The 17,799-nt window shown below is 32.9% G+C and overlaps 1 protein-coding gene across 4 annotated transcripts in view; it reads right to left on the bottom strand.

Annotated features, from left to right (window-relative positions):
• Positions 1-1,858: 1,858 nt before the first annotated feature.
• The window catches only part of LOC114335088 (neurofibromin), a 130,749-nt gene continuing 114,808 nt past the window's right edge, over positions 1,859-17,799 (bottom strand). For 2 of the 4 annotated variants that reach the window (XM_050663375.1, XM_050663377.1), the window contains exons 19-22: positions 17,197-17,456; positions 11,451-11,653; positions 11,206-11,392; positions 1,859-5,550 (exon numbers count right to left, since the gene is read on the bottom strand). In XM_050663375.1, coding sequence (XP_050519332.1) covers positions 5,224-5,550; positions 11,206-11,392; positions 11,451-11,653; positions 17,197-17,456 — 977 coding nt within the window. In that variant the 3' untranslated portion in view covers positions 1,859-5,223. The remainder of the gene's footprint in view (positions 5,551-11,205; positions 11,393-11,450; positions 11,654-17,196; positions 17,457-17,799) is intronic. The other 2 variants (XM_050663376.1, XM_050663378.1) reach the window with 1 other exon arrangement.

The following is a 17,799-nucleotide window of genomic DNA, read 5'->3' as shown; positions in this document are numbered from 1 at the left end:
TTTATCTCAAACTTTGGAACACCCTGTGGAATGTTCTAGCTTTTATAAAATACTAAAATTAAAACCCAACTATAGCCACAGATTTTCTTAACATTCTGTTTTTTTATTCATTCGCTTATGTTGGATAATAAAAAAGTTAGGCACTTTAACAACTACCCCTGTTTTTCGTCAATACAGGGTGTTTTTCAATAAGTACGGCAAGCTTTAAGGGGTAATTCTGTATGATAAAATAATTACAGTTTGCTTTATAAACTTATGCCCGCAAATACTTCGTTTCTGAGATAGGGGGTGTTGAAATTGTTCTTACAAACTGACGACTTATTTATTGCTCTAAAACGGTTTGTGATATTCAAATGAAATTTGGTAGATTTTGAGGCTATAGTTTGGTTATAATTTCAGTATTTTATAAAAGCTAGAACATTCCACAGGGTGTTCCAAAGTTTGAGAAAAAAACACAGTTTGATTCGTACACCCTGTATACAATGAAAATGTACCTGTCTAGCAACACTATTATTACAGCGATATTGATAAAGAATAAGGCTATAACATATTAAAAAAATTACTTAAATCGGACATCAGGTTTAGGAAATACAAGACATTAAAAATGACCCATTTTTTGGGGTGCCCGTTTTCTCTGCCGGTGAGTGTTATGTTCGTGTTCTGCACATGCATAATATCACCTCAAATGGCATTATAGTCTCGGTTTTAATAAATTACTATAAAACTAATAGTTATATTATAATAGTTTTAAAAATACACAGTTATGCTAATAAACAACAATTTGTAACTAAAATACTATAGAATTACAGTGGGTGATCATATTATTAGAGCCACCTCAGAAAATTTTACTTTTGTTTAATAATGGTATGTACAGTAATACCCCGACTTACGCGAACCCAGAGTGACGCGATTTTCAAATCTTGTCGATTTGTTATTTGATATGCGATTTTAAAATTTTGTCGATTCATTATTTAAGCGCCACACAATCGTTTAGTTATTGACGAGATAGAATTACCACCCACACACTATTGCTCATCCAATGTATTATACAGGTTTTGACATTTCACACGGAATCAGCGATTTTATTTTGATTAGGTATTTCTTATCTACAGTTTTGTCTAATGGAGTGAGTGTTTGTCACTTTTATAAAGGGATTTTTTGTATTATATCTAAGAATACTTGAAATAGTAATATGTACATACACATACGAAATTATACCCCGACTTACGCGATTATCGCTCGGTCCCACCTATCGCGTAAGTTCGGGGTATTACTGTACGTTTTTTCTTTATATGGTCCACGTTGCCTTTGAAACTTTAGAAATGGATGCTATGTTTCTGTTGGAGTGATTAGTATTGAATATAAAAATTTTTATTTCTGCTATTTTCCTTGGTGAGATGTCTTTGGATTTCCCATGATGTTCTGGTACAACTACTGTAACGAACGCGCAATTTTTACTAAATTCACAAAATATAGTATAGGACTGTCAGAATATCACTAGACAGCAATGGAAACTCACAAAGTTTATTATAACTCTAAACACCAAGAATACAAAATAATAGGCACACGAGTTGCAAGCTAGGCTGGGCAGCATTGACAAGCAATGGCATCTGAGTCACTCATTGGCACACATGCATGTTGCCACTATTGTCAGACTATTTATTGCACTTTCATAAAGTGTAACAAGACAGCCAAATGGAAACAAATTAATTAATATATGATACAGCTCAATTATACAGGGTGAGTCATGAGGAACTGTACATACTCGTACCTCTTATAGACCCAAACGAACTAATTTTTTAAAGCCGGACCTGATTTTTTTCTAGTTTGAATAAATCAATTGATTAGGTGGTAATAGTTTAACGATTGACCAAAATAAGAGACACATCGATCTGACCGTTCAAAAATTATGACGAATACAAATTTTCTTTCAAAATGCGAAACTCGCCCTGTATGTTAAAAAACAATGGGAGCAGACACTTTTTAATGGTCATTTGTTATTCCCCATAGGAGCCTCTATACAAGGTAGGAGTATGTACAGTTCCTCATGACTCACCCTGTATACCCTTCCTCTAAAACATTGAAGTTTATTAGGTGGCCCTAATAATATGATCACCCACTGTACTTCAATCGTTAACAGCTTAATATTTTAAAACCGCCTCAATCTATTCACTTTCAACGCCACCACATACGAAATAATGCATCCAAACAATAAGCAAATATCTGTTAGGTTCTCACGTGACGTGCTGCGCGGCCGAACCAAATTTAGCGACGACAATCGGCATACTGGTTCTCTGTGTACCGTGCCCCAGCATTACTTTCCTTGGCTGCACTCCTCCAGTTGTTCAGCCTCAATATCTCTTTAGCATTGGTTCTCACTTCGTCTATCCACCTCTTCCTTGGTCGTCCTAGCTGGAACCAATCCATCTCTGTGTTTCAGCCCCCTTGTTTTCTGAAAAGGATCAGTCAATTTTTTTTGACTCGTACTTGAGATTCTGCATGAGACATGATAGCTTGAACTCATTTTACCAATTTCCTTGGTATACCAAATTCTCGCATTCTTCCTTTTGATGTGCCTATCCGTGACGAATGTTGGCGAACATCATGGCAATCTTTATCTTATCTGCAGCAGTGCGAAGAAGCTGCACAGATGTTGTGTTGAACCAGGTTCTGAGGTTCTTTAACCACGATGTTCCTCTTCTTCCTGGACCTCCGTTTCCAAATATTTTTCTTTTATCGCATATCTAAGTATATTTTATCTGTTGTCTAAGGCTTGTCGGAAGTCTACAATAATTCGTTGGTTATCAATAGAGCTCGGGAAAGATGCAAAATGCATATTAAGTGCGTATTTGCATATTTTGGATAAATTTTATAAGTGCATATTTTCAGATATATCACAATATGGACAAACATCTAAGGGCACAAGTAATGCAATTTAGCGAGGTAGGTAAAAATATCCCTCGGAATATTGGTATATTATGTCATATTATGCTAATACTTATTGGTATTAGCATATGACAATAAGACTTACAGTTTTTGAGTTACTTGTTAAAAACCGCTTTAGAGCTTACATTTTTTCACGAAATTTCAAAATCTTTGATAACTCAAAAAGTATTGATTTATTTTGATAACTTTATGAAAGAAACTTTGCTTAAAATTTGTCCCTTTATCGATTTGTGGGGTTATTTTTAATAAAGCAATTTTCACCTACAAAAAGGGTAACTCCACCCCTAGGGTAAAAAGCGCAAGTTAGCGCCATTTCACTTTTGTGTATTGAGGTATCCTCTAACCACTCACCAATTTTCGTGAAAATCGATGGAGGTTCACCGAAATCGAAGGTAATAGTTGATTTTTACCTTCAGTGACTGTACTATACAACAGAAATTGCAATTCAATAATCGAAATGGGCGTATTTTGCAAGCTCAAAAATTAGTAAACAATATGTAGTCGCAACATGACAAATCATGGAAAGGAGGCCGAGAAACTATAAAAGTTGCCAAGGACGACTACCGATTAGATGAACCGACGACATAAAAAGAGTAGCTGAAAACAAGCGGGCCAGTGTAAAGAACATTGGAAAGTACTGAGGGAGGCTTATGTCAAGCAGTGGACGCGATTGGCTGATTGATGATGATAATTATGTAGTCGCAAAATAATTAATTTTATTCATTTTAAGTACCTGGCTTAAGAGAGTAATTCTCTCTTAAGCCAGGAAGATGGGGAGGTTTCCATGTGAAGGGATTGTAACTCGATTATCGAAATGCGCATATTTTAAGATTATTCTTAGAATTTATAAGCTATACGAATTATATCAGTGATACTATATATTTTAATTTTTATCAAAATTTTTCTCTTGAATTGAATCAATGAAACAGTTGTTTGGGGGTTAAGGGGATAAGCTCAAAAATCGAAACTATATCACTTCGAAAGCTCAAAACTAGCTCGTAATTCTGCCGCAAATATCGATTCAATATCTTTATTCTTAAGTAGGGTGGGCTGAGTCAGCCCCTCCACAAAAAATATTTAATTCTTGTCCAGTGTAACGAACTTAAAATTTTTAATCTACGGTATATGAAATCTCATAAATAGCTTGTAATTTCAGGGGTCAGCTCAACAGGGTTAACAGCTAACAATCATTATTATCAGATAGACGGCACAGTTTTTCTCTAAAAAATTTAGAAAAACGTTTAATAATATATATAGTTTTAACTGTAATAATAAAATAATAAAGAATGATGATGATGATGAAATAAAGAATAAATGAATATAATGATGTAGGTGATCGAAAATTCAATAAATATTTTTTGTGACTTTAGCATAAAATGAATTAAATATATTCAATACAAAGATTACTGCGTTTTTTTTTATATGCATAAGATGCATAAAACATATTTCAAATGTTTTTTTTTTGCGAATTTTAGGGTTTTTTAAGTGCATATTTCCCGAGCTCTAGTTATCAATATCGTGCTCTCAGGCTTCCTGGCTGTCCTGGTCTGAATTCGGCCTGGTATCCTACGATTTGCTCTGCGATGTGACTCAATCTTTCGTTTGTGATCCACCTTATAGCTCACACAGAGTAAGGATATGTTTCTGTACTTTTTGTAGCCGAGTTTGTCTCCCTTCTTGTACATTGGGCATATAATTGTTTTTTTTTCCAGCTTCGTGGAATTTTTTCTGTGTTCCAAATATGGAACTTATATCCGAAGTGGAAATCGAAACGACAAATAAATTTAATTTCAAACTTAAATTGTGGCTTATTCCCACATAAAATAGTAAATTGCATAAGACGCCACAAGGAAATAGCTTCAGAACAATATTAAGATATAGTGAATGTATTTTATATAAGTATAACCATGTAAATACCAATTGTAATGGAAAATGTAAACTTTTCAGCCCTAGGCCTTAATAATAACAAAGATTTTAATCTAAATTGTTCTGCTTTATAAAATATATCGTTCAATTATATTATACTATCTGCCTTAAAATATATTAAAATTGTACCTTTTGTGGTGTATTGAGTATTGCCTAACTACACACTGTCGTAAATTTCGTTCCATTCAAGCTAAAATAAGGCGAACCACTTTAAAAACCTCTGTCACCAAAGTATCAACTCTCTTGAACACATTAAATGTGTTCAAATTTGTTGGATCAATGCCCAAATGTCACGTGTTACCTGTTGGCATGTACTTACTAATAATAAAATCTCTGTCAGTCACTGATCGACTATTCATGTTTAGATGAATATTCCGAATGGATAAGTGACTTGCTTTTGATTCCGCGCTGTTTGTTGAATGAGCTTCGTCCTAGAGAGGTGGTGCTACCTCCTTCGACGTCTCGGGTCATATCTTTTTCTGTGGGAGATCCTAAAGTAAGACTTGATAGACTTGAGGAGAGGTTGGTGTTTGAACTGACACTTAACATTGATGGGTATTGCGTCATCTCTCCGTTTTCTGCCTCGATTTCATCTACTGGAAGACATGTTACTACCATTGCTTCTAAACAATTCACGAATAGTTCGCTACTTTCTGCCATATTGTTATACTGAAAAAACTTAATGTAATTTTAAATTAATATTGATATCTTTCATTTAAAAAATGCAATTGTCGCGTATATGGGCAAATAATTCCTGGACAAAAAATCCTGGACAAAAAATTCCCACCAAACCTTCTTGGACAAAGATCTCCGCAAAATTTTCGTACAAAATATTCCTTGACAAATAATTCCCGGTCAAAAAATACCCACAAAATTTTCCAGACGAAAAATCCCCACAAAGTTTTCCCAGACAATATATCCCCATGAATTTTCACATAAGAAAATACCCTGTTTGTTAAAATGGAGGATCTTTCTCCTATGTTATCCACCCACAATATCTCTTTGGCATAGGTTCTCACTTCGTCTATCCACCTCTTCCTTGGTCTTCCTACTCACCGACGTCTCACCGTAGTTCCGCTAGGCGTTCTGCTAGATGTTCCGTCGCCATCCATTCTTATAAGGTGACCTGCCCAGCGCAATCTTTGTATTTTTGCATAATTTGCTATAGAGGGTTCTTTGTAAAATTGGTACATATAACTCGTGGTTGAACCTTATTCACCATATACCATTGTCGCAAATGGATCCCAATATTCTGCTTACCATTTTTCTTTCAAAAGTATTTATAAGGTTTATTGACGTCCATCAAGTTAGCAGAACACAGATATTCTTATACCATAATTAAGTGTAAATAAATTGCAAATTTAATGTTCCAAGAAAAAATTTATTGCTCTTTTTAAAAAAAAAAAAAGTTATCGCATGTTCTACTACTAAAATCTACTATATTTTCTACCAGATTCTAAAATCTACTAGATTTAAAATTTTCCCACTAAATCACAAGAAATTCTACTAGATCTAGTAGAAAATCTACTAAATTGGAACAACAAATGGTACAAAAACTTCTATTTGCTTCTATTGTGCAGTGTAGGAGAATGGCTCTAGAGTTTCTAATCGCATCTGCTTTTGGTAGCAATTATTATATTATTATTATAATAATGTTTTAGTTAGATAACTTAAAAAAAACAGCAATAAAGTTTTTCTTGTAACATTAAATTTACATTTAATTCAGAGAATACTCTGGTATTCAATTATAAACGATTTATCAATTTTTGAACTACTGTTCTGCTAACTGGATTATCATGTTAGCAGAACATGGGATAACGTTTTTAAAAAACAGAGCAATAAACTTTTTCTTGGAACATTAAATTTGCATTTAATTCAGAGAATACTTTGGCATTCAATTATAAATGATTTATCAATTTTTGAACTACTGTTCTGCTAGTTTGATTATGAAGTTAGCAGAACATGTGATAAATTAAAAAAAAAGAGCAATTAATTTTTTCTTGGAACATTAAATTTTATTAAGAAGTTAATAAACCATGGGAATTTTACAAATAATGACTACCAAAAGCAGATGCGATTAGAAACTCTAGAGCCATTCTCCTTCACTGCACAATATAAGTTTTTGTACCATTCAGGGTTGCCAATTTAGTAGATTTTCTACTAGATGTAGTACAATTTCTTGTGATTTAGTGGGAAAATTTTAAATCTAGTAGATTTTATAATCTGGTAGAAAATATAGTAGATTTTAGTAGTAGAACATGCGATAGCTTAAACAAAAGAGCAATAATTTTTTTCTTGGAACATCAAATTTGCATTTAATTCAGAGAATACTTTGGCATTCAATTATAAATGATTTAGCAAATTTTTGAACTACTGTTCTGCTAGCTTGATTATCAAGTTAGCAGAACACGCGATAACTTAAAAAAAAGAGCAATACATTTTTTCTTGGAACATTAAATTTGCATTTAATACAGAGAATATCAAGAATATTATGACACATGCTGTACAACAATCCGAAAATAAACTCTCAGTGCTTGCAAAAAGACTTGGACAGCATTTCTCGATGGTGTACTGACTGGTTGCTACCGCTTAATATAGAAAAATGTGTCGTTCTTCATGTCTGTCGGCAAAAATAACCCTCGGTTAAATTATTTTATTAACGGCACCGTTTTAAAAAAGACCGATTGTCACTCTGATCTCGGCGTGTTAATAGATTCACAATTGTCCTGGACTCCTCAAACATTGCAACAGTGTAATAAAGTCAATCGCATGGTATACCTTATTAGTAAAGTTTTTTCGTCCTGTGACAGTCGAACCTTAGCAAAATTGTATAAAACTTATGTGAGACCTATATTAGAATTTGCTAATTTAGTGTGGTAGCCGGTTCTTCAGCGTGACGTAAATATGCTGGAAAATGTACAGCGACGAGTAACACGGATCCCGTATTCATTGGAGCGTCCCTCATATGAAGATCGTTTAAGGATCATGGATTTAGTTCCGTTATCCGCCCGCAGACTTAGAGGCGACTTAATTACAACATTCAATTCATTTCATTACGAAACTTCTTCACTCAGAAATTTCTTTACAATAAATACAGATGAGCGGTTAAGAGGCCATCCCAGAAAGCTAAGAAGAGAACTCTGCAGAACCAACATCAGGTTAAACTTTTTATCAAATAGGGTTTTTCATGCTTGGAATTCATTACCGGCTTATGTCGCTATGGCTCCTAGTACAAATAGTTTTAAGAATAGACTCGATAATAATTAATTGTATTTTTAATTTAATTATATGTAATTCAGCTTAAGTGTAAAACAGCTAAGTACAAAAATTTGTTTAGCTTTTAGAGTATAATAGGATTATAATCCTCTACTATTACTGAATGTTAATAATAATAATAATAATCTACGTTGACGGCTAGCGCTATTTTTTTCGCATTTTCTTCAAGCTCCACATAAAGTTCTTTGGTGGTTCTTCCCATCAAGTTTACATCATCTGCGTACATTACAATATGTTTAGACTTATTAAACAATATAGTTTGTGGGTTTATGGACATTTTTCTTATAACATATTCCATACGTATAAAACATCTTTTATGGTTCTTCCCATCAAGTTTACATCATCTGCGTACATTACAATCTACTTAGACTTATTAAACAAGTAAGTTTGTGGGTTTATGGACATTTTTCTTATAACATATTCCATACGTATAAAACAGAATCGATCCAGCCCATCTAACTGTTTTAGCCTTTTAGTTATCTGGAAGGGGTCTGTTAATTGATTTTGAACTCGTACTTGCGCTTCTGTGTGAGCCATGGTGGCTTGAACTAACTTAACCAATTTCCTTGGTATACCAAATTTATGGACAATTAAATATATTTTAAAAAATCCACGAGGAAAAATTTTTTCTGTAGTTGGCTGTAAAACATTTATTACAAAAAACCATAAAATCCTTTATAAAAGGTATATTTGTTAAAATCCCTATACAGGGCTACATCACAGAACAGAACTAGTTGTGTTTATAAACTACAATGTTCTGACTGTGATACCACTTACATAGGAAGAACTTGTAGATGACTTGCTTCTCGCTCTCTTGAACACACCAAAAGAGAGAACACCTCTACCTTTTCACAACATCTTAAAGAGAAAAATCATACTCTGAATATCCCAGATGACGTCTCTCTTCTGCACAACATCCCATAGAAAGACTTCTTAAAGTTGGACTTGTACGAGGACCTAGAAATAGTCAAAGAAAAACAAAAACGTCCGAACTGTGTCAACCGCCATGTTTCGTTCAACCGGGACTTCCATCCACTTCATCGACAACTCTTTTCTTAACTCCTTTCTTAATTGCAATATTACTTTCCACCCCTTTATTACTTCCTTCACTTTCCTACAGTCACATCACAGTTGATTTGGCACAATCCACAATGATTTTCTTTCCTTTTTTATCTCTATCCATTAACCACTATCATATATCCAATGATACACACACAAACTATCATCTGCTATATTCATCCAAATACATCTCAATCTCTAAATTTTCATTCATATTCTATCTATGACTATTTTCAGCCTATCTCTTCATAATATAACCAAATTTAATAGTCTCACTACTATTTCTGGGTCCCGTTCACGTCACATTTTCATTATAATCTCATAAACCTCTTACATTTCACCCTCTCCCATATGGTTAACTATATCAAATGACGGTTTGTTTTGTCGAACCCTTAGAGTTCTGAGTAGCGTGCAGGGCCCTTGGGAATTAGTCGCTCGAGTTTGAGCTTGCCTTATACATCCCTTCCAGATTATGAGACAATTTTACACCTCTGTCACCCCTATTGTGATCTTTTATTGAACTTACATATACTCTAATAACTTCCAACCATTCGAATAAAATCGATAACTTAAAATCAACATAAAATTGCTTTTCTAAACCCTAGGTGTTCACACAAGAGGGCTTAATAACGTTTCTCAAGTTTTCGATCTAACGTGTAATGTGGTTTGCCTATTACTTTCATTGCAAACATTCTAACTATTACATCAAGTTTATTTTCGTTTTAACAGATTATTTACCACAGTGGGAGTGACTGTTTTTATTGTTCGTAATTTAACAAGCTTTACAATAAATTTCACAAAACTAACAAGGAAATTTTAACTTCCTGTGGAACTGTCATTTCTGTCATGTCATCCTTCAGAATTTCCGCTATCGCTATCAGAGCCACTTGCTACCATAAAGTCATGATGTGAACAAGTCAGATTCGAGCTCAATGGTACCTAGAGCATGAAACATTGTGATATTTTAACATCCATGTTTAATTTCACATTTTATTTCTATGTTCCTATGACGGATTAATTGTAAAGGGTTTTTACCCAAATATTTTTTACTTTGGTGGTTAGCATGTTAGATTCACGTGAGTATAACCTATAACTTTTAAAATCGTAGTAAAAATCTTAAATACTTTGCATTATTTTATCAGGTTATACACATTTTAGACAAACACTGATGATGATCGGTCAACCGATTGAAAACTAGTTCTGTTCTGTGATGTAGCAATGTATAGGGATTTTAACAAATATACCTTTTATAAAGGATTTTTTTAAATATATTTTATTACTAATTATGTTATCATAGGCTTGTCGAAAATCTACAAAGATTTGGTGGATATCTATGTCGTGCTGCCAGGCTTTAGCTAATATTTGTTTTACGTTGAATAGCTGGTCAATAGCAGACAGCCGTGGTCTGAATCCAGCCTGGTATTCTCCTATGATTTGTTCTGTGAAGTGACTCAATCTCCGGTATATGATCCACGTAAATACCTTATAACTCGCACAGAATAAGGATATGCCTCTATAGTTTTTGTAGTTGAGTTTGTCCCCCTTCTTGTGGAATGGACATATAATTGCTTTTTTTCCAGTCTCCTGGAATTTCTTCTGTGTTCCACACGTCTGTTATTAGTTTATGGAACCTATCTATCGGTGTGTGTCCTCCAATTTTGAGTGATCTTACTTACTTAGGTGGTTTACCACCCAAGTATCACCCTTGCTCCCAAGGATCTTTTTGACCCTGTATCCCCTTTAGCCGAAGGATCTTTGACCGGGAATTATTTGTAGGGATTTTTTATCTGGAAACTTTTGTGGGTATTTTTTGACCGAGAATTATTTGCCCAGGAATATTTTGTGGGGAAATTTTTCGGGAATTTTTTGTGGGGATCTTTTGTCCAGGTATTATTTGTCCAAGGTTTTGTGGAAATTTTTGGTCCAGGATTTTTTGTCCAGGGATTCTTTGTCCTAGGTTCAAATATCAAAAGCCATGGTTGGAAAAGTATTCCTTACTTTATTAAATGGTCCAGCAAATCTCCACAGCCCTCCAAAACCACAGCTCTGCAAATAATGCAGTTGTTGTTGCTCTGTATCTTCACACGCGATCATGTTCTGAATTATGCTTCTCACAGCGCTCAAAATTTCTTGGTCGTGGCATGAAGTTAGAACATTAGTAATTTTCATATCAATTAAATTATAACTGCAAAAAATCAACATTATTAGATTCTAAGATTTTGTACCTTTTATTTGTAACTTACATCACTGGGAACACTTTGGGAAACACAACAGCACCTTCTGCGAGATACTGATATAGCGTTCTTGTTTCTGCTTCATCAGTGCTGTATTTGACTAAGGTAGCTAATGTTGTTAAAACTAAAGCTTGCGTCGAGAAATCTGTTAGTACTTCTGGATCAAGCAAGACATTATTTTCATTACTAACCGATACTCTGGTACTCCGAATCTAAAATACAAGTAAAATAGAACTTTTGAACTAGAACGATTGCCCGCTTCAAACGGACAATAGAATATGCATTTCATTGAAGACGACAAAGGGATTGCTATAGGGCTGCTCCACATCCCCTACCCTGTTCAAAATATTCCTGGAAAAACCGTGAAACAATGGAAAAGAAAATATACAAAGAATGGAATGGAAATAATCCTAAAGAATACTGAACACCTAACAACAGAGAATCCAGAAATAAATCATCTGGAAATAGACGAAGGAAACAAATCAAAGGAACAGACAAGTACATGTATTTAGGTTTCATAATATCAAACAAGGAAGAACTGAAAAACATAAAAAATGGACTAGGACAACCAAGAGACTGCATATGAAAATTGGACCAGGTACTGTGGGATGAGAAGATCAGTATAAAAACAAACAGAAAATATCATGTCAGGATGCAATACATGTCAAATGTCAGGATACAATGTCATCCTCACTTATGGGTGTGAAAATTGAATAATAAATAAGAAAACTAAAAACAAAATAAGAGCAACAGAGATGTATGCAATTCCTAATAGCCCGATCAGGGAACACAAAATTTTACGAAAACCTCCAAAAAAAAATAAAGGAAGGATGAAAATTTGGGAATAGGTAGTTGAAATAGTCTATTATTATACAGGGTGTTTCATTGGGAAACGGAAATACTTTAATGGTGAATAGAGGTCACCGAGGCCGTTCTAGGTGTACTAAATTTTTTGCCCTACCGACTTTTATATCCGAGTTACAGGGTGTTTTATAGATTTTGCTCATTTCTTTCCTAAGCGATAACTTTAGAACCACCCTGTATTTTTTTTTAATATTTGGTACACATATGTCTCATTCAAAACCCAAACGACAGACATACTAATCACAAGAAAAATCCAGGTCCGGATTAACAAAAAATTATAAAGTAATTGTGACCTTAAAACAACACCCTGTATATTGAAATTTTGAAAATCTGTTAGCATATTTGAAAAGAGCACGAAAAACTAAGTCTAATGGTTTGCTTTGATTTTTCGGCCAGACAATTTTTTGACTTTAATTTTGAAATTATATTGAATTTTTTAAGAACTCAACATTAAAAAGCAGGTAATATTAACTTTTAATTATAAATTATTAAAGTTATTAAATAAACGCTCATTCTAAAATGAATCAATACTTATTTACCACATTGGAAAGATCCAATTATTAATCACAAGAAAAATCCAGGTCCGGATTAAAAAAAAAACATAAAGTAATTGTGACCTTGAAACAACACCCTGTATATTGACAAATTTTGTTTTTACATTTGAAAAAACCACAAAAATGCGAGTTTATCGGTTCACTTTGATTTTTTGTGCAAAAATAACTTTAATTTTGAAATTAAATACATTCAAATTTTTAAGAACCCTGAAATTAATAAGCAGGTCTTTAAAGCACTTATAATAATAAATCAGTCAAGTTAATGAATAAATACTAGTTTTAAAAATAATCAGTTATTATTTACTGCGTTAGAAGGACTCACTTACTAATCACAAGAAAAATCCAGGTCCGTATTAACAAAATACAAAGTAATTGTGACCTTGAAAAAACACCCTGTATATTGAAATTTTTAAAATACGTTTGCACACCTGAAGAGAACACGAAAATGTCCCGCTTTAATTTTTTGTGCAGACAATTAGTTAATGGCATTACTTTTGAAATTATATCGAAATTTTTATTATGAGTTCCCAGAGTTCTTAAAAATTTCGACATAATTTCAAAATTGAATTCATTAAATTGTCTGGCCAAAAAATTGAAGCGAACGATTAAACTTAGTTTTTTGTGCTCTTTTCGTACCTATGTGCAAACGGATTTTGAAATTTTCAATATACAGGGTGTTGTTTTAAGGTTACAATTACTTTATATTTTTTTGTTAATCCGGACCTGGATTTTTGTTGTGATTTGTAAGTGGGTCGTTCGAATGTCGTAAATAAGTATTGATTATTTTTAAAATGGGTAATTATTTAATAACTTTAATAATTTATTGTTAAAAGTGCTTTAAAAATCTGCTTTTTGATTTCAGTGTTCTTAAAAGTATTAATATACTTAATTTCAAAATTAAAGTCATTAAATGTCCTTCTCAAAAAATTAAAGCAAACCGATAAGCTCAGATTTTTGTGGTCTTTTCAAATGTGCAAACAAATTTTGAAAATTTCAATATACAGGGTGTTGTTTCAAGATCAAAATTACTTTATGTTTTTTTGTTAATCCGGACCTGGATTTTTCTTGTGATTAATAATTGGGTCGTTCAAATGTGGCAAATAACTATTGATTAATTTTAAAATGAGTATTTATTCAATAGCTTTAATAATTTATAATTAAAAGTTAATAATACCTGCTTTTAAATGTCAGAGTTCTTAAAAAATTCAATATAATTTCAAAATTAAAGTCATAAAATTGTCTGGCCGAAAAATTGAAGCAAACGATTAGACTTAGTTTTTTGTGCTCTTTTCAAATATGCAAACATATTTTCAGAATTTCAATATACAGGGTGTTATTTTAAGGTCACAATTACTTTATAATTTTTTGTTAATCCGGACCTGGATTCTTCTTGTGATTAGTATGTCGGTCGTTTGGGTTTTGGATGAGACACATGTGTACCAAATATCAAAAAAATATACAGGGTGGTTCTAAAGTTATGGCTTAGAAAAGAAATTGGCAAAATTGATAAAACACCCTGTAACTCGGTTATAAAAGTCGGTAACGCAAAAAATGTAGTATACCTAGAACCGCCTCGGCGACCTCTATTCACAATTAAAGTATTTCCGTTTCCCAATGAAACACCCTGTATAAGAAAAAGTTTACAATTCTACATCTCCTCCATTTTACAAAAATTGGGAAATACGCGGTGAAAAATATTTTCTCGGGGGTGAAAAAATATACATTTAAAATAAGTCCGGAATTGGATAAAATGTCTAATTCTAAACAACTTTTGCTATATAGAATTTATTCACTAAGTCAATACTTTTCGAGTTATTTGCGAGTGACTATGTTCATTTTTAACAAAAAAAAAACATGTTTTTGGACGGTTTTTCGCAGATAACTCAAAAAGTAAGTATTCCAGCGAAAAAGATATTCTTAGTAAAAATATAGCTTATAAAAAATTGAAAAAAATGGTGTACACGTGAGGTCTGTAAACCCAGTAAAAGCAGAGTTGTAGCTAATGAAAAGTAGGTTCTTCTTCGTCAAATTCCAAATTGATTATTTCAATGTGAAATAACCAAAAAACAGAGCACTTTTCGGGGAAAACTCATTATAACTTTTTTAAAGTGTTTAAAACAAGGTTTATTTTTGTTTTTTAAAAAAACTTAACATTAAAATAAGTGAGTTACGCTCAAAATACAGTATTGCCCAAAATAAACAGTACTGAAACTGAAACACAGATGTATCTTTGTGCGCGCTGTCATATTCAAATTAACCAGTATAGACCTGTCGAGTAATCTTTAAATAATTCCTTTTTGATTTTTAAAATAATTTCCCCTAATTGTTAAAAATGTTGTTTAATATAGAGGAGCAAGTGTTTCTCGTGGAGCATTATTTTCGCTCATACGGAATCGGCCGACGTAATAGTGCAAGTCTGCAATACGTGTGTGATCAATTCACACAACAGTTTAATAAACATTGTCCAAGTAATGCTGTAATTTTGAAGGTTGTTGAAAATTACAGCATTAGAACGTTTATTAAACCTTTGCGTTGTGTGAATTGATCACACACGTATTGCAGACTTACACTATTACGTCGGCCGATTCCGTATGAGCGAAAATAATGCTCCACGAGAAACACTTTCTCCTCTGTATTTAACACCATTTTTAACAATTAGGCCTTAATAAGTAATTATTTAAAGATTACTCGACAGGTCTATACTAGTTAATTTGAATATGACAGCGCGCACAAAAATACATCTGTGTTTCAGTTTCAGTACTGTTTATTTTGGGCAATACTGTATTATTGGTCCCTTTTATTTTTTGGTACAAAAATCGCGAAAATCACCCCTTAATTAGCTTCCCAAATAAAATTAATCATTACCGCTTCACAAGTTACTTTACTTATGTATTGTTTATATTATTATAAGTTTCATTGGTTCATATATAGTGCTCATTTTTGAAAACAAAAATGGGTTTAAAATAAAACATTTTTTTTAATTAAAAAAAATGGAATTGTTCATGGAATTAACTTAAAAATTATTAGTAATACCAAAAATTTTAAAGAGTAATAAAATGTAAGTTTTGCTTTTCTGAATATTTTTGCTTTTTTGTTTTCTTTTTAGACAAAAATTGGTTATGCTTGGCTGTTCAAAATTTGCCTAAACTCATGATTAGTTACTCGTTCAAGCCATTTTAACTACAGCTGTTTCAAAATTAAGCACTTTGAACCGATGAAACTTACAGATCATATAAATAATACATACGCAAAGTAACTTGTAAAGTGGTAATGATAAAATTTATTTGTGATGCTAATTAGGGGGTGATTTTCGCGATTTTTTTACCAAAAAATAAAAGGGACCAACAATATTTTGAGCGTAACTCACTTACTTTTAATGTCACAAGTTTTTTTTTTAAACAAAAATAAACCTTTTTTAAACACTTTAAAAACGTTGAAATGCATTTTCCCCGAGAAGTGCTCCGTTTTTGGGTTGTTTCACATTGAAATATTCGATTTGGAATTTGATGAAGAAGAACCTACTTTTCATTAGCTACAACTCTTCTTCTACTGGGTCTACAGACCTCAAGCATACATCATTTTTTTTAGTTTTTTATAAGCTATATTTTTGCTAAGAATATTTTTTTCTCTGAAATACTTACTTTTTGAGTTATCTCCGACAAACCGTCCAAAAACATGTTTTATTTTGTTAAACATGAACATATTCACTCGCAAATTACTCGAAAAGTATTGACTTAGTGAAAAAAACTCTATAGAAGAAAAGTTGTAGAATTAGTCATTTTATCCAATTCCGGTCTTATTTTGAATGTATTTTTTTCATCTTCGAGAGGCGGGTATTCAAAAAAAGGGGGGTTTACAAAAATGGAGGGGATGTAGTATTGTAAACTTTTTCTTATATAATAATAGACAATTTCAACTACCTATTCCTAAATTTTCATCCTTCCTTTATTTTTTTGGGGGGTTAGATTGTCCTTTGATCGGGCTATAAGGAGAAACTAAAGAGTAACATGAAGAGATAGAATAAATCACATAAAATAATGGGAATGAACTCAGATATAATAGACTACATAGAAAAGAAGAGATTAAATACGGACATGTCAAAAGAGCAGACCAAAAACGTTGGATAAACAGAATAACAGAGTGGAGCCCGATAGGAAGAAGTAACCGAAGGTCTTCAGAAATGAAGTGGACGAAGCAACGGAAAGAAGAAATCTGCAGGAAGGGGACTGGCAAAACATAAAGAACTGGAGAAAACGGTTGAGTGAAGGAATACAGTGAAAACTGTGGAAATCCTTAGTATATAATATATAACTAGAACGTATTCAATTGTAACTTACTTGGTGTTGGCCTGTAGAAGACGTGGGCTGTTTGTGTCTAGCTTGAGCTATAGCAGTCTGATCTAGCAAATCCCAGGATTTCTGTCGCCGATTTATACTGTTTGACATAGAGCTTTCTGTACTTGAACCTTTTTGTATACCAGAACTCTGACCGCTATCCACCGAAAAGTTATCTTGTGATATTGAATCTGTCATCTGTCGAGGTAGCGAGTGCTTTATGTGACATCGACTCTTTACTTCTTCGGAAAAACCAACCAATGCTAAAAATATGTGGTTTTAAACATAGTCACTATCTATAGTAATATTATCGGAAATGAAATGAATAAAATGAACCGTCAAAATAAATTTATTTTAAAATAAAGTTGTGGCTTATTCCCAATAAAAAATTGTACATTTTTCCCGTTACTCAATCTATTATAGTGTTCAAGATATAATTGGCGGTGGCCAATTTTGTTGGGGACACCCTGTACATGTGAAAGTGGTAATACATATTATAATACTAACAGGAAAAAGGTAATCATTCTTTCATTGTACCGGGTGTCCCAATAAGAATGGCTCTCGGCCATATCTCAGGAACCGTTTAGAGTAGAGCTTTGAAATAAA

Source organism: Diabrotica virgifera, chromosome 10 (assembly GCF_917563875.1).
Source record: "Diabrotica virgifera virgifera chromosome 10, PGI_DIABVI_V3a".
NCBI classification, from domain to species: Eukaryota; Metazoa; Arthropoda; class Insecta; order Coleoptera; family Chrysomelidae; genus Diabrotica; species Diabrotica virgifera.
Note: the sequence above shows the minus strand (reverse complement) of the source record. Positions and strands in the feature narration are given on the sequence as shown.